Source organism: Castor canadensis, chromosome 2 (genome assembly GCF_047511655.1).
Source record: "Castor canadensis chromosome 2, mCasCan1.hap1v2, whole genome shotgun sequence".
Lineage (NCBI taxonomy): Eukaryota > Metazoa > Chordata > Mammalia > Rodentia > Castoridae > Castor > Castor canadensis.
Genome location: NC_133387.1, coordinates 126558723 through 126580652, shown reverse-complemented (window position 1 = coordinate 126580652; position 21930 = coordinate 126558723). Strand labels below are relative to the sequence as shown.

General features: G+C 39.1%; 1 protein-coding gene across 9 annotated transcripts in view; it reads right to left on the bottom strand.

Moving 5' to 3' along the window:
- Fmn1 (formin 1) overlaps positions 1–21930 on the bottom strand; it is a 375832-nt gene that overhangs the window by 130838 nt on the left and 223064 nt on the right. For all 9 annotated transcript variants that reach the window (XR_012445380.1, XR_012445381.1, XM_074065588.1 and 6 more), the window contains one exon: positions 4436–4523. Coding sequence is in view for 7 of the 9 variants with exons in the window: in XM_074065588.1 (XP_073921689.1) it covers positions 4436–4523 (88 nt within the window). In the remaining 2 variants the exon portion in view is untranslated. The remainder of the gene's footprint in view (positions 1–4435; positions 4524–21930) is intronic.

Sequence of the window (21930 nt, the reverse complement as noted above, 5' to 3'; positions counted from 1 at the left end):
GAGAAATCCCAGGATGGAGGTAATCCTTCAACAATAAAAATGGTAGACACTTTATCAGTCACTGAGCAAGGTAAGAACAAGGATAGTCAAAGCAGAATTGCCGACAAGCTAAGCCCCATAAATACAGTAGAATTTATCAAGAAAAATATTTGAAATGTGAGTTTAGATTTGTTATTGTCGCATCTCATCCTAGTTGTATTAGCTAACAAGAATCTGAAAGCTGTAAAAATCAGCAAGACATTTAAAAATATTATTAATCTTCTTTTATTTCAGAACTATTCCTTTTTGCAGATGATATAATCCTATCAGTAAAAGACCCTAAAGATTCCACTAAAAGACTCTCAGACCTGATAAACACTTTTGGCAAAGTAGCAGGATACAAAAATCAATATACAAAATAAGTGGCTTTTCAATACAGCAACAAGAAATACTTTGAAAAAAGCAGACAAGAAAGCAATCCCATTCACAATAGTCTCAAAAAATTCTTTTAAGAGTTCACATTTTCTGTACAATGTAAGCCTATTCAGAATTGTCACAATGAATCCCCCTTTACAACTAATATATCCTAATAAAAATGAAGAAAAAAATACAAAAATTCGCATTTTCCATGTTTTATATTGTGCATGCTCAGTCATACATATATATAATGTACGGGTTTTAGGAAATACACCTTGTTCTGGTGGGGGTGAACTATAAAATTTTGGAGACTAAAAGCCTTGTGAGCGTGGTTCTTCTAGTCTAAAGTGAGATTTTCCTCCAGGAAAGTCCTAAATAATCTATGATAGATTTTGGATGCCTGATTAAACTCCTTATGCTTTAGACAAGTCCCGTAAACTTTGACATAGATTTCTGGAGTGATTAAGGCAAAAGGGGGCAAGGTCCCATGGGTGTTCTCAGATCTGGGCTCATTTCACTAGCTGGCATTCCTTTCTCATGGACATTCCACAACAGAAAGATAGGCCATGAGGCCACTGAACTCTCACACTGAAGATCTGGACCAACAGGAACTAAAATGAAAAATGTTTTATTTTGATGTTCGATTAAATATTATAAATATAGATTCTGAGTGTACGGGAAATTCCACACGAATGCCAGGAGATTTCTGGCACCTTGTCTGTCGCAATGCATAGGGAGGTTTATATCAAGAAGAGTCAACAGCAATTTTTCATCTCCCCTAGGACAGGAATAAGAGGAACTTGTGAACACAAAATGAAAACACTGATTTGCATCCACAGATGCCAAATACTTTTACATATACGCCATCCCATCCAGCTGATGGAAAACCAGCAGTGAGCAAACCATTTATCAGAGTCTGTTCTGGGTCAAATGCAAGCTCTTTGGGTACTCTGGCCAGCCTTCTGGAAGTATCCTTTAGGGACTCAGTGATCTGGACTGAAGCAGCATAGGATTTAGCTTTGTCCTGAAAGATGGCAAATACTACTCTGGGTAGGGAACAACTTTTTGAAGTTTGTTGTATCTCCCACCTAGCCCTGACCACTTAGCACCAGGCTGGGATTTTTCAGGTGCTTGCTGAACACTGGTTTACACATAACCCGTCACCTCACACTCAAACTGACTTTTCCGCTTCAAGCTGCTTTTGCTACTGTACTCCCAGTTTCTGCATTTTGGCACCTCCTTATTCACAGATTTATTACATGTGGCTTTGACCAAGCACAGTCAAAAAATAATAAATAAAAAGAGTCAAAAGAAACTTCAAAGCAAAAATTTTAAATTCCTATGTGCCACTACGCAGCCCTGAGGGTGTGGAGAAGCTCTCAGTCCTCTGTTATCATGAGCTGAGTTAAAAATCTCTGTGTGATCTGCTGAATGTTCCCTTGATCTCCACTTTGTGAAAATCTCCCTCTCAAAAGGCAAATGGCACCCCTCAAAAGCAAGGCTAATGTGAGTGTGTGCTAATTGAAGTGGTAAAGTGAAAGTTTTAGATTTGTTGAAAGGCACCATTAGTGGAACATGGAGGGCACTATGGGAAAAGCTAACCCAGCGACCACGGTACAGCACTGGACTCCATGCATCCTGAGCAGTGGTTCTTCCTCAATGGCCCAGAGATACCAAGGGGTCTACCTCACACATTCTTGTTGAAGGCGAAATCTAAGGTACCACCCTGTTTCTTCTCCATCACTCTTTTCACATGTTGTGCCTAATTTCCTAGACATTTCTACAGGTGCAGCCTTAGTTCTGACCATTAGTTATCATCTGAACAGTTACAATTCCTTTCTTACACATTCATCCACCTCCACTTCTACTTCCTTTAGTCATTCAACAGGCACTTGAGGGTCACTGCCTATGTGCCAGACATAAACACAAGGTGCTGGGGATATCGCAGTGAGCAATCTCCCTCTTGGAGCTTCTATTCTTCTATTTCTGTGCAGAAATAAAATATTAAGTACTGAGTAAAAAAAAATAAAAGAATTAACTTAGGGTGAGTTACATTAGGGAAGGGAGATCTGAGAAGGCCTTAAGCTAACATCTAAGCTGAAACCTACAGTAAAGAAGGGAGCTAGCTATACAGAGAGGGGATTAGAGAAGTATCTTATATGGGTAATTCACTTTGCCATGCGTTTGAAATGTGTTGTGCTTTAAAAGAGACAGGAGAAGGACAGAACTTGGCCTTTTGGAGGAACAAGGAAGACCACTGTGCATAGCAGGAAGGGCAGTGAGAGGGGAACAAGGGAAGAAAGAGATGTAGGTTTGGCTGGGGTGTGCAGGGCCTTAGTGGCTGTCTTCCACCTGCAGTATCAGACATACTGCTCCCCTTAAATTCTCCTCCCTATGACTGATGCACCAATGTGCAGATTCCTCATGATGATACATCCACAGCCCTTCCCTGTCTGGGTGCTGCCTGTGTTTTGGGTCTTTTATCCCAGAACAACTCACACTGACGTGCACTGGACAGCCCACTTTTCACGCTCTCTCCTCAATCAGAAGTCCTCCTGTGTGACCACCACTCCATCTTCAAAGACTCACTTACCTTTCATTTATTTATTTTTTTACAGTACTCGAACTCAGGACCTTGTGCAAGTGTTCTCCCACTTGAGTTATGCTCCCAGCCCTTTTCTGCTTTACTTTATTTTTCAAATAGTCTCTTACTTTTTGTTTGGGGCAGCCTGGATCATGATCCTCCTACCTATGTCTTCTGCATAGCTGGGGTTGCAGACGTGGACCACCATGCCTGGCTTATTTGTTGAGCTGAGTTTTCCTAACTTTTTGCCCAGGTTGGACTCAAACTATGATCCTCCTGATCTCTGCCTCCCATGTGGCTGGGATTACAGGCACAGGCCACTACTAAGATTCATCTTAGGTTTTACAATATACTGCCTCTAATATTTCCTAGTAATTCTATTGTAATCTTGGGATGATCACACATCCCACCATCCAGTAAACTCTTGAATTTTTTTTTTTTTTTTTTTTTTTTTTTGTGAGACAGGCTCTTGCTCTGTAGCTCAGGCTGCCCTGGAACTCACTATGTAGCTCAGACTGGCCACAAGCTCATGATGCTCCTGCCTCCACCTCCCAAGTGCTGGGATTGTAGGCATGAGACCCCACACCCGCCTAGAGTCTCATCTTAAGTGTCGCTAGCATGGTTTGTGAAACAGGGCTGGCACTCAGTGCAGGCCAAAGGTCAGCTGGCCAGCTGTTAGTGTCGCCCACATGCACTGCAGTGGAATACATAACATTATCACTCTACCCTGTCTGAGGTTTGATTTACATTTTTAAAAATCAAATTAAGTTCAACAAACATTTGAAAGTATAACTTTAAAATATATATAAGCTGAGAGTGGTGGCACTCATTAGTAATTTAGCTGTCCCGCAGATGTGAGTAAGAGGATTGTGGTCTGAAGCCAGTCCGGGCAAAAATATGAGACCCTATCTGAAAAATAACCTAAAGCAAAAAGGGCTAGGAACATGGTTCAAGTAGTAGAGTGCCTGACTAGCAATAACAAGGCCTTGAGTTCAAACTCCAGTACTGCCAACAAAACCTAACAAAAATTTTAAAAAGGGTATGGTGGCTTTTTGGCTCACTTTTTCAGAAACTAAGAAAAATACATACAAATAAAATTTCTTCTGTTTACTTTTTAGGTTACAAGAAGAATTTTACATGGGACTTACGGCATTCTAATTTTGTACATGTTTGAAATTTTTCTCCATACAATGTCTAGAAGATTTGAAAGTTGGAAAGAAGATTTGAAAGTTGGAAAGAACATTAGAGAACAGGGATGGAATGAGCAGGAGGGGGTTAGGGTGGGTAGTGTAAAGGGGTAACAGAGGGTAAATATGATAAGTTTACCCTCTGTGCTTAATATACATGTATGAAATGTCACTCTACAGCCAACTGTTTTGTACAATTAATATAATAGCATACTAAAAAATCTACACAAACTTTAAAAGTTGGGAGGAAATGATGGAAAAGACGTACCTTGCTGGATATCCTTCATTTCTAAGTGTAAACTAGATATCAAGATTCCCACCGTCTGAGATCGTTTTCCATCCAATAACTTGATGATCTGAAATTTAAAAAGAAATGAACACAAGCTCAAATAAACATGCAAACTTTCAGAAAGCATACTGAAGACATTAAGGCTTTAGATGTACTAATGAATGAACTAAATTCATGCCAAAGGTACTCTACATGATACTTCACTGGAAAGTAGCTAATCCACAATTATAGACATTTTATAAAATAAAGGAGTGACACCATACAAACATTTACTATGGTTTCTTTTCCCTCCCTCCTCTCCTCCCTCCCTTCTACAGAATCTCACCAGGCTGTCTTGGACTCAAGATTCTCTTTTCTTTGCTTCTCTAGTGCTGGGAGCACAGGTGTGTACCACCATACCTGGCTACTCTGATCATTTCGTTAAACACACTATTTTAACTAAGTAGATGTGATGTGCAATGTTGCACTCTGCTTTCCACCTATCATTGGGACATTTTCATGTTATTATTTCACTGCCTCTAATCTTTTAGGCAACGCCATCTGCTAAGTGGTTTAGTGACAGATCGCCCCCCTCATAGACTTATCAGTGATGGAGCCTTGGTAAAGTCACAACTCTAGAAATTTGACTCCACCTTAAAGTATTTATTACTTATCGAATTTATACACTTAGAAATCAAGTAATATACACAAAAGCACCTAACATAATTCTTGGCCTAATATTTATTACTTAAATAAAATTTCCTGTTTTAGAGAGTTGTTGCTTACCACTTTTACTATTATTAATGTAAACATTTGTAATATTTTATATATAAAACTTCAATTTGTTTAAAATTACTCTAATAATACATATTACATTGTAAGAAATTATAGTAATATATGTCAGCACTTTCACAATCTTTTTAAAAACTTCGAATATTTCACTGACAATTACTTCCACCTTTATGACCATGCCCGGGAGAGGTCTGCACAGTTTTCTCTAAACCTCGTAAACCTAATCAGCCCCTATAAACATATCACACAGTGGCCATCTTTTCTCTCATGTGGCAAGGCTATCAGTAGACAACACCATCAGACCTTATAAATGTTTTTAACACATATGGGTGGGTAAAATACAAACTAAATAGCTACCTTTCCTCCCCACCTAGGTATGCATAGACTTACCAAAATATAGTGAAGATAAGACTTACAGAGGAACAAATATCTACATATTTTTACTGCATTAGCTCAGTTGCTTGCTCGTTGGACAAATGAGAATAACAAGTTTATTCCTATCAAGATGCAAGAATGACGGTAGAACAATGCATCAGTCACTTGATCCTGAACCAATTATTGCAAGGGCCTTATCTTTCCTTTCCCTACTCAGAATGACTACTTTCACATAACCAAATTAGATCTAAAATTTAGTAAGTACTCAGCTTTAATCAAAATAAAAGGAAAATCTGATTTTTTTCAGTCTAATGTTGAATCATTTTAATGTTAGCCTGAGAGAAAGATTCTTCTGGAAGGGTTCAGAATTTTATAAGTTTTTAAAAGAAAATTTTAAAAAAAGTTCTTGGTTTTTTTTTTTTTTTGAAAGCAAAAGTAAGTGAAGAAGAAATTAAGCATAATCAAGTATTTTTCTCTAAAAATTCAATTTTTGGGTTTTGCTTCTTAGAGAACCCAAATTTAAAGCCAAATGATTTTAAAAGTCTAATACAAAAATTAAGAAAACCCCCAAATTTTTATGTAGCTATTCAGTCATGCATTAATTCATTTCAAAATACTGCTGTCTGTTCGTTATGCAGAGGTGAATGAGACAGATCACATCCCCACCCTTAAGAAGTCTGCAGTTTAGGAATTTAAAAATCACTGTGATGAAATTGCTACAGTCACTCAAAAAGGCAATGAAAATAACTACCTGAACTACCTGGAGAGCAAATTCCAAAGAAGGGCTCTGGGAATCTGCTGGATTTATTCTGAACTGTCCAGGGCAGTGCCTAATGCACTACATATCAGTATGCAAGAGAAAGGAACAAGAATCAAATTTATAATAAGATCACAAGTGGTCACAAAAGTTTCTTCAAATGAATGTGTCAAGCTATTCACTTAAGATAGCATGAAACATTCCAAGAACAAGTTTTCCTATTTGCTAATTAAAAGAAGGCAAAAGAGAGACCATGAGGAAGTCAGAGACTAAGAGAGAGATGATTCTGTGTGTTGCTGGGTAAAGTCAAGCAAATTCATCTCCAGCCTCAACCAAGGAAAGAATTTTGTCGGCAAGGTAGGTGTTTAGAGAGCGTAACCTGTGGTTGGACTCACACCTTTAGGTTTTTTCCTAAATTTGGTCTTGCCTTCCATGAAGGGGGTAGGCAGAGGTAAAGTTATGGCTTATAGCATTTACATATTTGGTTGTCTATAGACCAAAATCTCCACTTACTTCTGACAAGATCTTTACACATGTCCTTCTAAGTTCCTATTTGCCTACGCTTTCATTGTGAAATAATAGCAGATTACTTTTTAAGCCCAAATAAAATGGTAGGAACACAATGAATATAAAATTATATGTCCCAAATGCTATTGGTTAATTTTTATTTTCCCTCATGGATTCAAGAGCTTAATTCTATCTTAAAAATTATTATTGTGAAAAGTACTTGATGTGAAAATGTGCTCTCAAATATTCTTAGGTATGCAGCACAGTATTGCTGCTAAGTATAAGCACAATGATGTACATCAGATCTCCAGAACTTTTTCTTCCTGTAGGACTGAAACTTTACATTCACTGGCAACTTCCCCTTGTCCCTAACCCTAACCCCAGACAACCACCACTCTACTCCCTGTTCCTATGAGCTCAACTACTACAAGTAGCTTATTTAAATGCATCATGCAGCATCTGTCCTTCTGTGACTAAGTCAGCATAATGTACTCAAGGATTATAGCAGATGACAATATTTCCTTCCTTTTTTTTAATGATTAATATTCTACTCTATGTATACACTACTTTTTTATCCAATCAACCTGCTGATGGAAAGTTAGGCTGTTTCTAAATCTTGGCTATTGTGCATAATGCTGCAATAAACATGGGAATGAAAATACCACTTTAAAATCCTGGGTTCAATTATTTTAGGGTTGAATGTATGTGTCTGTTTACATCCATTTGGTCTATGGTGCTCTTATTGTTTCCTTATGGTTCTTCAGTCTTGTATCAATTTTTGAAAGTGAAGTACTGAAATCTATTGTTGAGTTGCTTTCTCCTTTCAATCCTATCAAAGTTTGCTTCAAATATTTGGCTCTGAGATTGGGTGTTATATATCTATAAATGTTATATCTTCCTGGTGGATTAACCATTTTATCATTATAGAACGTCCTTTGGGTTTTTGTGACAGTTTTTATTTTATTGTTGTGCTGGGTGATGGTACACTGTAGCATTTACAAATGTTCTTACAATGTATCAAATATATCATACTTGAATTCACCCCCTCCACTGCTTTTGTGACAGTTTTTTATTTAAAGTCCATTTTATATGATATAATTATAAGCACTTTGCTTTCCCCCTCCTTTTTTCCTTAGTCTAGCTAAGGGTCTGTCAATTGTGTTGACCTTGAAGAAAGACCAATTCTTAGAATATCTTTTTCCCTCCTTTTGCTCTTTCAGCCCACATGCATTCTTAAATCTAAAATGATCTTCTGTAAGAAGTATTCTGTTCAATCTTTTTTATTTTAAATTCACTCAGCCACTCTGTCTTTTGATCAAGCACTTTTATCCATTTATATTTAGAGTAATTACTGCTTTGTACAAAATCACTTTGTTCATTTTGTCTGCCTTGGCACTTTGTCACTCTTTTCCTCTCTTCCTATCTTCTGTTTTGTTCATCTCTTGGAGTGACATTCATTGACTCCTTTTCATTTTCTTTTGCGTATCTTCTATAAGCATTATCTTTGTGGTTGCCATTGGACTTAAATAAAACATATTTATAATAATCTATTTATGTGGATAAATTCAATCAAGTACAAAAATTCTTTTACTTCATTACCCCCTACACTTTGTTATCAATATCAGAAATCTTTTATTTTGTACATTTATTAACATATTTTAATAGTGAGGTTTATTTTTATACTCATCTTAAATTCTAAAACACAGTTTAAGTGATTTACTCATCACTAATTCATATCCCATATTTGTCTGTGTCTTTACCTTGTCTGGTAAGCTTTGTATTTTCATGTGTTTTGTATGGCAAGTAGTACCCCTATATTTTCAGCACAGAGAAAACTCCCTTTATCATTTCTTGTAAGACAAACCACATTGAGTGGTGATGAACTTCTTCAGCTTTTGTTTATCTCAGACAGTCTTCATTTTTGAGGAACAGTTTTGCTGTATACAGTATTCTCAGTTTGCAGTTTCTTTTACTACTCTGAATGTATCATCCTCTGGCCTACAAGTTCCTGCTGAGAAGTCCACCAATGGTCATAGAGGTCCCCTTACCTGTGACAAGTTACTTTTCTCTTGTGTCCAAAATTCTCTGTCTTTGCCATCTGAAAATGTGATTATAGTATGTCTAGATGTAGTCTTTTGAGGTTCTCCTTGTTGGGGTCCATAAAACATCTAGATTCAGGAAGCCACTTTCTTACCTATATTTGGGAAGTTTGGGGTCATTTTATTCTTCCTATCTTCCTACTTTCTCTTTCTCTGATTATGTTTCTATAGGTTGGCTTGATGGCCTCCCATAATTCCCTTACTCTTCTTCATTCTTTCTTCTCTTTGTTATTCTGACTTGGTAATTTCAAATGACCTGTCTTTGAGTTTTTGATTCCTTCTTCTTCTTCATCAGGACTGCTATTGAACCTTTCTAGTAAACTGTTCTATTCAGTGATTGCATTTCATAGCTCCAGAATTTTTATTTGGTTCTTTTAAGATTTTCTATCTCTGCTGATGCTCTCATTTTGTTCATGCACCATTTTCCTGAGCTTGTTGAGCATTTTGTGGCATTTATTTTGAATTATTTGTCAAGTAACTCATAGATGTCTGTGTCTATATGGTCAGTGTCTGATATTTATTTTGCTCCTTTGCCTGGTCCTTGCCTCTCTGTTTCTTCATGTGCCTTGTTACTTTCTGTTTGTATCTCCATATACGAAGAAATTTTGAGTTTCTCAGTTTTTACAGACCAGTTTCAAACAGGGAAAGATCTCTGCCAATCATCCAAACTGACTGGGGCTTCTCAAGCCTTTCTATGGATGAATATTCTCTGGACTTATGAATTCCCAATTAGAGAGGTTTTGCAGGTTGTTTTTAAGAGCTCATAATTTCTTGCTTACTCTATTGTCCTATGGTGCTACACAGGAGATGTTAACAGGTGCTGAACTCATTTTCATTCTTATCTACTCCTAAGCATCAAGGATATGTCAGGTCCCATAAACACAGTGTGTTAGCTAGGAAAGAATCCAGTCCTCTGGGACAGTCCCAGGACAAGATGAGATGTAGTATCTAATCTCCCCTCAACCCTTCAAGAGAGAAGCCTCTGAGCTCTACTGGCTCTGCTTGCTGTATCACCAGTGGCACAGCAAGCTATTCACTTGGCTTATTCTCTCAGCAGTCCCCATGCTTGAGAATATGCTGGGTCCAGTCAGCGCTCCAAGGCAGGAAGACAGAAAACAGTACCTTGGCCAGCCCTCCAAAAAGCCAGAACACTGAGTGTATGCTCCAGCTTTTCCTTCCTCTGGGGAAATCCAGGAGTTGGAGGTTAGTTCTGACCCACTCTGCATTAAGAGGAGGGGTAGTGGGAGGGTGGCGAAGGACATATGACATGAATGCATTCTAGTTAACACCATCACCTCTGTTCATTGCAGCCCCCAACGTGGCACCTTTCCAGTGAGGACTTAGATTCAGACACAACAGAAACAGGTTCCTCAGGTAACTCCTGAGACGTCTACACATTACGTATAATTCCTCCTCTCTCTCCCTCCCTAGAGAAACTGAGGGATTACCATGTTGTTTGAGGAGAGGAGATCTGGTTAAGTGAATGCTACAAAACTTTCTACCAGGTTCTATAGGACTTGGTTCACTCATCTGGGTGCAAGAGCCTCTTAAATGATTTCTGGGTTTCCTAAAAAAGGAAATTGGTTCATGTATTATTGTGTGTCCATGGGGCAAAGAGGGTCTGGTGCTTCCCATTTGGCCATCTTGACATTACCACCCTCATTTCTGAGAGGCAGGTGCTATCTCATCTGCGGAAAGAGCAGAGAAGCCAAAAGAGGCTGGGTTCCACCAGGCATGTTCCCAGTCACCCAGTGGTTCATATGGCCATGAGAGTATGAGTAGACTGATCTGAAACTGAGCCTGGCTTCACTGGAATGGAACTTGGTTTTTCTCTCATAGTTATAGGATAATATCCAACAAATTAGAAATAAAAAGAGAGGAGGAAAAAGAGAAGAAAATGTAATTTAAAACATCTCTCTTAACACCCACAGAGTGGGAGAAAATATTGGCCAGCTACATATCAGACAAAGGACTGATAACCAGAATATATAGGGAACTTAAAAAACTAAATTCTACCAAAACTAATGAACCAATAAAGAAATGGGCAAGTGAACCAAACAGAACTTTCTCAAAAGAAGAAATTCAAATGGCCAAAAAATACATGAAAAAATGCTCACCATCTCTAGCAATAAAGGAAATGCAAATTAAAACCACACTAAGATTCCACCTCACCCCTGTTAGAATAGCCATCATCAGCGACACCACCAACAACAGGTGTTGGCGAGGATGTGGGGAAAAAGGAACCCTCTTACACTGTTGGTGGGAATGTAAACTAGTACAACCACTCTGGAAAAAAATTTGGAGGCTACTTAAAAAGCTAGACATCGATCTACCATTTGATCCAGCAATACCACTCTTGGGGATATACCCAAAAGACTGTGACACAGGTTACTCTAGAGGCACCTGCACACCCACGTTTATTGCGGCACTATTCACAATAGCCAAGTTATACAAACAGCCAAGATGCCCCAGCACTGACGAATGGATTAAGAAAATGTGGTATCTATACACAATGGAATTTTATGCAGCCATGAAGAAGAACAAAATGTTATCATTCGCCGGTAAATGGATGGAATTGGAGAACATCATTCTGAGTGAGGTTAGCCTGGCCCAAAAGACCAAAAATCGTATGTTCTCCCTCATATGCGGACATTAGATCAAGGGCAAACACAACATTGGGATTGGACTTTGAGCACATGCTAAAAGCGAGAGCACACAAGGGAGGGGTGAGGATAGGTAAGACACCTAAAAAATTAGCTAGCATTTGTTGCCCTTAACGCAGAGAAACTAAAGCAGATACCTTAAAAGCAACTGAGGCCAATAGGAAAAGGGGACCAGGACCTAGAGAAAAGGTTAGATCAAAAAGAATTAACCTAGAAGGTAACACACACACACAGGAAATTAATGTGAGTCAACTCCCTGTAAAGCTATCCTTATCTCAACCAGCAAAAACCCTTGTTCCTTCCTATTATTGCTTATACTCTCTCTTCAACAAAATTAGAGATAAGGGCAAAATAGTTTCTGCTGGGTATTGAGGGGATGGGGAGGAGAAGGAGGGGGTGGAGTGGGTGGTAAGGGAGGGGGTGGGGGCAGGGGGGAGAAATAACCCAAGCCTTGTATGCACATATGAATAATAAAACAATAATAAAAAAAAAAAAAATCTCTCTGAAGTCCAGATATGCGAAATGTTTAAAGTCAAAGAAATGGAGGAAAGCTATACATTAGACTTTACACATTTTTTTAAGAGTTAGAGTTTGTATATATTTGGATCTTTCTGAATTGGGTCAAAGGTTGGGCCAGCCAGGGTATGAGGAAAGAGTGTTAGGGGTGGGGAAGATGAAGAAAAAGGAAACTGAGGAAAGAGAAGCTGTTCAATGGGCTTTTGACCATGACCTTTTCCCTGAGTCCCAGCAAGCCTGTGAGCAAGGGGTTCCTACAATGCACACACTTTGACTCCTGCTTGCCAGATACTGAGTTGAGGACTGGAGGTGAATAAAGCTCTCTTTGCCTCTGGACACTTAAGTTCACAGAATTATTTGTCCTGAGATTTTTGTTCTTTTTATTATGGTGAATTCATTATTTTTAATTACAGAGGTAATAAATGCCTGTTAGAATTTTAAAGATGCAAACTATTTAGAATACAGAAAAGTAAAATTACTCTCTTATCCCCCAATTTCACTTCCCAGTCACCACCACTGGTACTGAAGAGTTTTTTCTTTCTCCTTCCAGACCTAAACACATGCTTACATCCACATGTAGAGTTTTATGTTATAAAAGCTGAGGGGGTGGGTATAATTAAATGGTAGAGCACTTGCCTAGGATGTGCAAGGCTCTGGGTTCAATTTTTAGCACTGAAAAAAAAAAAGAAGGTAAACTTTACATTTTGTGCAGGTATTTTTTTTCCATTTTGCAATTTTTTTTTCCATTCAGAAATACACTCCTGGCATCTTTTATGTCAATAAAGGCAAAACCACTTTCATGTATATAACATAATTTATTTAAGTACACCCTATTGAAAGACATTTAGAAATTTCCAAGTTTAGTCAATCATTAAGAATGCTACAATGAACACTCACGTAGATTCATCCTTAGTTGCATGAGTTTGCATTTCCATAGGACAGATTTATAGACATTGGTCAAACAATATGTTTATTTTAAAATGTGATAACTATTGGCAACTGTGTTGAATAGGTGGTATGAATTTATACTCCTGTATTTGACAGAGTGGCTATCTTTCCTGTACCATACCCACGGTAGGTATTGCTAATTTTTAAAATATTAGCCCAAACATAGCTAAAATGTTTTTCCACTATTCCATTTTGCATTTTTATAGACTTGGAAGTAGGGTAAAGGATTTGGTTTATCGGTCACATCTTCTTGTGAGTTGTCTGTACAGGCTTCTTGCTATATTTTCCAACTACTTCATCTTTTAGGCTGGTATAGTACAAAGAAATTTAAACAAGGACATAACTGAAGGGAAGGAGAAAAGATTTACAAAGAGACAACTGTGGATAAAAGGTATTATCTAAGGGAAGAAGAGAGATGAGAACTGCCGTTTATGGCACCACTAGTAACCATGAGGTCTTCTGTTCCTCCACACCTCAGCCAATCCAGACAGCTGTGAATTGGGGGCAGTGAGCACCACATATTGTAAACTTTTATTCCTTTAGTGGTCCCCTGTGAACTTCCAGAGTGATAACAAATGATCCCTGCTCAGGAGCCCTGTGAGGTTAGTGCCACTATCTCACTGCTAGGGAAGTAAAGCAAGGGCCCGGAAACTAGAACACTTTGTTGTCTTAGCCCAATTCTCATTTTTTACCTTTGCGTTCAAATCTCATGATCTCCTCACCCAGATATACACCCGTCATCTAAGGAATTGGCCTTTATAGATAAGTTGCTAGTAAGAAAACAGAGCAAAAATGACAAGAGTCAAGAAAACTGATGAAGAGAACAAAAGGAAAGGAAAGAGAAAAAGCAGAGATTTGGAACTTGACCAAAGATTTTTGAAAAATACTCAATTAGTTATTTACCAATAATTATCACTTTGTTTCTAAAATAATTTTTACAGACAATATAAACTGTCAAATAACCCAAACCCAACTTATTTATGTAGAACCTCTATCAAATGAAAATCCCCCTAGGTTTTCTCTTGCTGCATTGCATGCATTATTAGGAGACTAACTGCGAGGCAAGTAAAATTTCAAGATTCCTCTTGAAAGAGAAAGACCAAGAACATAAACTAACACTAGATATTTATTGACCCAAACCTAATACATACTGGGCGTGAAAGAAATCAAAGTCAATTGATTATACTTCACATATTTGCAATTTTATTTACTGAATGTTGTAATAATTATAGGGAAAGTGTTTGGAATCTTAAGCTGCCTGAGATCATCATATATTTAATATTCTGCTCTTTTAATATCAGGAAATTTAACTAATATATGTAGTTTTTAAATGGCAGATTTTCAAATACACAAGTTTTATCAAACCAGTTAAAGTTTTAATTAACCAGTTAAAGTTTTAATTATCCTTTAAGCAGCCTGTTTCTGATTATCCTGAGTTGTCTGGCCTAAAGTCAAAGATTCCCAACAGTCTAACAATCTAAGTAGAACTGCAAAGGCTAAGAGTGGTAGCCATAAGCCCAACAGTTCTTCCCTTCAGCTGTTAACTCCATGATTCCTGCACAGGACATAAAGACTGAATGTGTCTATGTATATGTACATACATTCCTGTTCTATGGGAGTTCAAAGACTAGCTAACAGGGTAAACATTCATAAGTAACTGACACCAATGAGCTATTTATAAGGATCAAAATATGAAGAGCTTATAATTGTTCTTAAGGATATAGACCCTGAATGTGTCAAGACTCTTCCTAAAAGACAAGGTTTCGAATGTGATGGTTGTTTGTGGCACAATCTTTCTCTGGGTTACTCACAAACATTTCTCAAAGAGCATTATAGTCATTACCTTTTTCCTGAAGCAAATGCTCAGTCTCACCTTAGGAAAACCTCTCCATGGAGGAGAGTTGAGAAATAAGCTCTACATATAATTAATGGCAAAGGACTCTGTAGCACAGGCACTGGTCCACAACCTCCACGTCACTGTGCTAAAGGTTCATCTGGGCTGTGAGTGGACCAGCCAGCATTAGGGCTTTCATACTGCAGAAGGCCACAAGGCCAATTCACCACTTTGGATTGGACATTGGTAGGTTTCCTCCCCTTAACAATCTATAGCTTCATCTTAAGAATGTCAATGTAATGATTTTTCATGTATATATGGAACCAGTAGACAGAACTGATGCCTTAAGCTCTCAGTGTGACTTCATCTCATGGAGGTTCTGGGGGAAAAAAAAAGTGCCTACTCCAGGCTGAAGGGAAGATGTTTCAGAAAACATTTGCCAGAGAGTATGATTATTTATAAAATTTTACTTATTCAAAGCACATTCTGTTGAATTGGATTTTTGAATCATTTAACAGTTACCAATGAAGAAATCTACAAATTTTGCCTAATTTATCCCTCTGCCTTTGGGTCAGACTAGAGCCTGCATACTAAGTATGGATCTTATTTTAGAAGAAATTATTAAGGTTACAAGGTACATTAATATAACACAAATATATTTATAGCCGTTTTTCAAGCAAACTAATCAGAATCTCACCAGGATTAAGTATAAACACAAAGTAAACTTTTAATCCTATGTCTAGTCTAGGCATCTTTCCTGATGCCCACTTTCACTCTTCTTCCTGTTCACGCATATTACCTGATTTTTAAGAGTCCTCAAAGTCATTTTCTAATATTAAATGACTTTTGGCATTGAAGTATTTTACTTTGTGTCCAACTCAAATCCCTCATGCTTCCATCTCAAACCACTTTTTTCTGCTTTCAGAGGAAGGCAGACAACAGCTGGCCACCAGCCCCTACACTCAGCTTCTTCATAAACCTCAAATCTCTCTGAACAAGGGATGCTTTATATCAAACACTGAAAAATCAGTTTATCTCAGTCCTATCTGGAGTCAGCTGAACTTGGCAGCACACCACCTTCTCCTAGGTATAATTACAGTCTGGGGGAGAATGCAATTTGGGCAGCATTCCACTGACCTACAAGCTGACCTTGTGCAGGGGCAAATTCACAGGTTGAGTTAAACCCTATTAGACATGCCTAGTTTAAGGCAAAGCCTTTCCAGACTCCTGCCACATGCGGGGATTAGGGGATGTCACACACGCGTACTGTTACATAGCCTTAGGAGCTCTGTCAATGCTTTCCAGAGGGGAGGAAAGGTGGGTCCACATCCCACACTACCCAAATCTGTACCTTGAATCACTATATGTGCATTATTATTTCTCACATATGTGGATTAAAAAAAAAAGCCTGCCTCTTTGAATAAGAATTAAGACAAAAATGGGAACACAGATTTGCTATGCTGGAAGATAAAAAACACACCCTGACCACTCAGCTAGAAAAGTCTTGCCAGATAGACTGAGAAAGAATTCTTGCCAGGCCCAACAAGATTTTTTTTTTTTTGATACAGAAAATCCATATATATTTTCAACTTTTTGCCTACACTTGGCAGACCAAGGGCAAAAGCAAAAATAAAAATAAATAGTTCTAAATAGACCATGAATGCTGGAAGTATGCTCAGCTGAGTGATTTTGGCACAGCTACAAAATTAAGAGCAATTGAGACTTCTTCCACAGACCTTGCCTGGCTGAAATTACAAAGATTAATTTCTACATCAAGACCTTCACTAGACAACACGTTCAAAACTACCAGATCAAGCAGATGGCTCATTTCTCAGCTTGGTTATCTCCTTTGAACTTCTCAGCTTCAGTCACAGGATTTCCATCTCCTGGGTCTGTTTCATCACAGAACGTGGAGAACAGGCATCGGGCCTGCTTAAATACACCCACCTGTGTTATCACCAATGACCTTTTTTTGTCACTTTTGGCTAATAAGTGCATGTGAGAGTTGCTGCCTTTCTGGGAGAATCAGTTGCCCACCTCAGCCCCTGAGAAGTAAGTGAGGGCTCCACCCATGTGGGAAGACACTCCCTGCATGACGATGATTTATCAAGTATCCAAATGCAGTGCATTTCAGCTGTACAGAATCGATGGGCACAGGGTTTGCCTCTCTCAGTAAGACTGAACGATGCAGTGGAGGACACACACAGAAAATAGACCATATGATTCTTCCAAAGCAAAATTCTAAGACATGCAGCTTCTATTCACATCAGCACTCACCAAATTCTACTACTTGGCAAAACTGTAGATACTAAGAGACTGGCATAAAGCATCTTAGCTCATCTCATTAACGGTGATCTTCCACATTCTAAGTCACAGGCCTTCAAATGGAGCAAGGTTGGTTGTTGTTGTTGTTATTGTTCTTTTAAGACAGGGTCTCATTATTCAGCCCAGCCCTACCTCAAACTTGCAATCTTCCTACCTCAACTTCCCAAATGCAGGGAGTACAGGCCTGTGCTACCATGCTAGCTGCATTTATCTTTAGGAATGGGTTGGGGGACAGGAAGAATCCTGGGTTAGAGATGTGGAAACCAGTGCACCCATCCAAAGGGCTAAAAGTGAGCTGAGACTTCACTGTAATGACTTTAAAGTCTTAAATATAACATAGCATAGAGTCCAAACTTTGGCTGGATTAGACAGCAGCATCTTCTTGGTAGGAGAAATGGAATATCAGGATTAATTTTTATACTCATCTAACTGTCACCCATGCACATACTTTAAACCGAAAACCCTTGTTTCATAAATAATAGAAATCTAGTTTGGAAAAACAGCATGAGAATTTCCTAGTGGAAAGAAATTCCAAGAAGTGATACAGAATGCAAGGCAGTAAGATGAGTGATCTATGGATGCATACACCATACATACACCATACACATGCACATGTACAAACACACACGCACATTGTGACACAGGAAGCAAAGCAATAAAATGTGATGGCTGTGGATGTATGTGCACAACACACAATGCACACATACACAACCACAGTGTACACACACAATATGCACGTGTGCACACACTATACACATACACACAACACACATGTGCACACATACATGTGTACACACACAATACACGTGCACACATCACATGTGCACTCACACACATACATACGCATGCACGCACAGGCACAGACACATACACACACACGTCCTGGGAAGAGGCCACAGACACAATCTCACTTTGTAGCTGAGGCTATTCTTGTCCCTCCCTGCCATCTCCAATATGGCAATGACTGCAGATGAGACAAGTAAGAGACGACTCCTTCCAGCCCAGGCTAGGAAGGGGTGACCACTGGAGGAAGAGCGGGACAGGGTTGGAGCCATCTTGCTCTCTCCTAAGGAAGAATGAATGAGTGACTCTTCCTAGGCAGGTGCCCAGGAAAACAAACGCTGACTCAGGTCCTTGTTCCCTGCTCCTCCTATCCCACCAGCTGCACTCTTGGGCATCACACCCAGAGTTGCTTGCTGTCTGGCTCCAAGGTGCCATATTATGAAATGTCATCTGACTTGGTGCAAACAAGCTGAACTTCTGATGGCCAGTGTGGCCTGGCATGCTTCTGGGCAGAGGTCTCTGTCAACTGGCCTGATAATGCCATTAAAATAAGCTTTCCACACGCAGCCCGATAATCTGTCCCATTAAATGTTTCAAGGGAAACTAAGCTGTACTGTTCAGTCAAACTGTTAGGTCTGAATGCCTTCCATGCCCTTATTTTTGGGGACACATAAAATTGCTGAAATGAAGTTTACTTAAGGATTTGGGCTCTTCACCAAGAAATGTGAAAAGGCAAATTGTTATCCTGTCCTGAGTCTGAGAACATATTTGGCACCCCATCCCCAGACTGATGAGACAGAAAAACCCTTTTTATTGGCCTTCAGGCTGATGGATTCCATTCAGAAAGCAAATGCAGAGGAGGCCACAGCAGGGGAGGCCACAGCAGGTGAAGGCTGTGGCTGGGCATGGGGTGGGGGAGGAGGCGCCTGTATTCTGGAGCGTTTGTGTTACAGAGAAAGTAAGCCTCCAAACAGATTCACAAGTGCTTTCTACTAATCACAAATCTTGAGAGAAGAAATGATCTCGAGATATCAGTGCATTCTAAGCATGGCCTTGTGACTGCATGAGTTTGGATTTCTAGACTCCAGGACTATGAGACAACAATTCTTTGAAGTCATCAAAGAATGTGATTGCTTATAAAATTAGTCCTGGGACACTAACACAGGGTCTAATGTTATATTTATAAACAAGCTCCCAGGTGATGCAAGTACTACTGGTCACAGGCCATACTCTGTGTTATAAGGTGACTGCAAATGGATGCACCATTTTGTTTCCTATAACTGGCAACTAGCACCATGCTTGATACATATGTCTGTATGTTTATACAATCCCTGATTGCCACAGGTTTTTGTTGTTGTTTTTCTGTTAGTTATGTGGGTAGAAATGTGCACCTTTCTCTACAAGTCATCATGGAATCTTCTCCTAATGCTGTGGACTTAGTCAATAAGTACTGCAAATAAGCTCCTCATATAAGGCCACCCCGTACCTGGACAGCCACCAAGCCCTTCTGAAGCCTCCAAATAACAAAGTTTATATGACCTTAGGACTTCCTGTCTGGTCTATATAATTTCCCATGTAATGATAAGACCTTGATCTCAGTCTCATATATATCTCCACGGTGGTTCAAGTGGTGCTTTGCATTTTCAAAATAGGCTTCTGAAGAGAACACATGCTAATAATTACTCCAAGCTGGTTAGAGATAATGGGCAACAGAAAAGTTATTATCTTCAATGTCATCCCATGTCTTTGATATGATAATCATTGCATTAAAGATATCAGAAATGATGGATGGCTTTTGATTTCAAATATATTCATGATGCAAATTACCTGGGTCTCTCCCACTCCTGCAAGGCAAGTAAGGAGCTAGCAAGAGAGAACACTGCTAATGTCAGAGCCCCGAGTCACTGGATGTCGACCCCTGAGACTGACTCAAAGGGAGATGCGTCTCCTTTGAAGATTCCCAAGGTAACTTCACATATTCTTTCTGCAGACATGCCTCACCTACAGCAACCACTCACATGGTCCTAGTGTGCTACAACTGCTATAATACATACCGTTTACAACCCAAGTCATTGGACTCTGATACTTTCTAAGTGACAACTGACATAAGTACCACACTGCTACTTATGGTAGACTGAGTTCCTTCTGTGCACCTAAAATGGAGATTCCAGGAAATGTTAGTAAGAAGGTAAAGAAGTAACACCACTGTATGTGCATATGTTAGGATCACCACAGATGCTGGCAGGACTTGCACTGTATATCCTGTCACGCTTCCTCTGAAATGAGTCTTCTCCCCTCCTTACCCTCTTAGCATAGCTGGTATAAGAAGTGAGTACATATTGTCCTCTCTCTCTCTCTCTCTCTCTCAGTCTTCATGTGAATGGAAGAGTACAGAGACCCAACAGTCAAATCCCCACCATCCCTTAAGGGGGTGCCACTAGTCCATCCTGACTTGAACCATAAATGAACATGGCCCGAGGTTCTCTCACATGGACAAGAGCCTAACATACACAAGGTGGTCTTCCCTGAGTCACTGATACACCTGGCTGCTAGTCCTGTGTTCTCTCCCTTGAAATGGAGCTCACTCCAGCAAGGATGGACGTCCCTCATTTGTTATGCACAACACAGCAACAGCCTTTAAAATGTGAAGGATACTGAGGGTTGAAGAGGATGGAAGTGCATTGCATATATACATATGAAGAAAGCATAACGAAATCCACCAAGCCCTGTCTGAAAAATGGGGGAGGAAGAAGAAAAGAAGTGGAAATGTAATGCAGAGGGTGAACTTGTCCATTGTACACGTGTATGGAATCATTACAGTGGAATCCCCTCATATTATTAATATATAGTAATTCAAAAATAAAACTTTTTTTAAATGTGAAAATCAAGACTACTCAGAGCTTTACAAGACCAGAGTAAAAGCATTTCCACTCTCTTCAATAAAATCAGCCTAAAATTATAAGCCCAAAGTTTAAAATGCAAACTATTTTCAGAAAAACTAGCAGACCCCTTTATCTTCAGAACATAAAGTGTGAAGTTGGAAGTCACTGGAGTAAATGTGGAGGTAGCAGACATACAAATAAGTTCAGGGCTAGCACAGAGATTCCACTAGGCATCCCTGTGGAATCCCACTGTCATGAAACCACTGTCTCTGAATCTTCTGTTCATTTTTCCTTTTAAAAAAAAATACTTCTGCCACAAATATATAATTCCCTAAAATTCTTTAGCTTTTCATATTTTTAAACTTGAGGACAATGTGATCATTCTTTTGAAACTTGCTTTTATACTGAACTTCATGTTCAAGAAACATTGATGCAGTTAGGTGTAGCGGGTCGTGCACACCTGTAATCTCAGCACTCAGGAGGCTGAGCCAGAAGGATTGTGAATTGGAGGCCAGCCTGGTCTACATAGAGAGTTCTAAGCCAATCTGGGATACATAATAAGATACTGCCTCAAAAAAAAAAAAAAAAGATAAAAAGAACACTGAATCAATGATGTGTGTGCAGGTAACTAGTCCACGCATTTCCAAACTATAAAGCAATCTCCTATGTAGCTATACTGTATCTCGGTTCACTTACCCATCTAACATTTATGGATGTTGTTGTTGTTTTGTATTTTTGTTACAAAAGCTTTTACAGACATTTTCATCAGTCTTTGCGTACAAATGTACAAAAATGTGGACAGAGGATATACACGTTCCCATTAAGTAGACAGCAGCCAGTTGTTTTCCAAGTACAAATGCCTCAAGGGGTTCCTAACTGTCCCAACATTTCACAGGCTATACTTTCATTTTTTTCCAAGCCTGAGAATCTACCACGGTATCTGTTCAGTTTTATTTTTCATTTTCTACTTGCTGATTTGTGGATCGTTTCTATTGGCCTTCCATCTGTTCCACG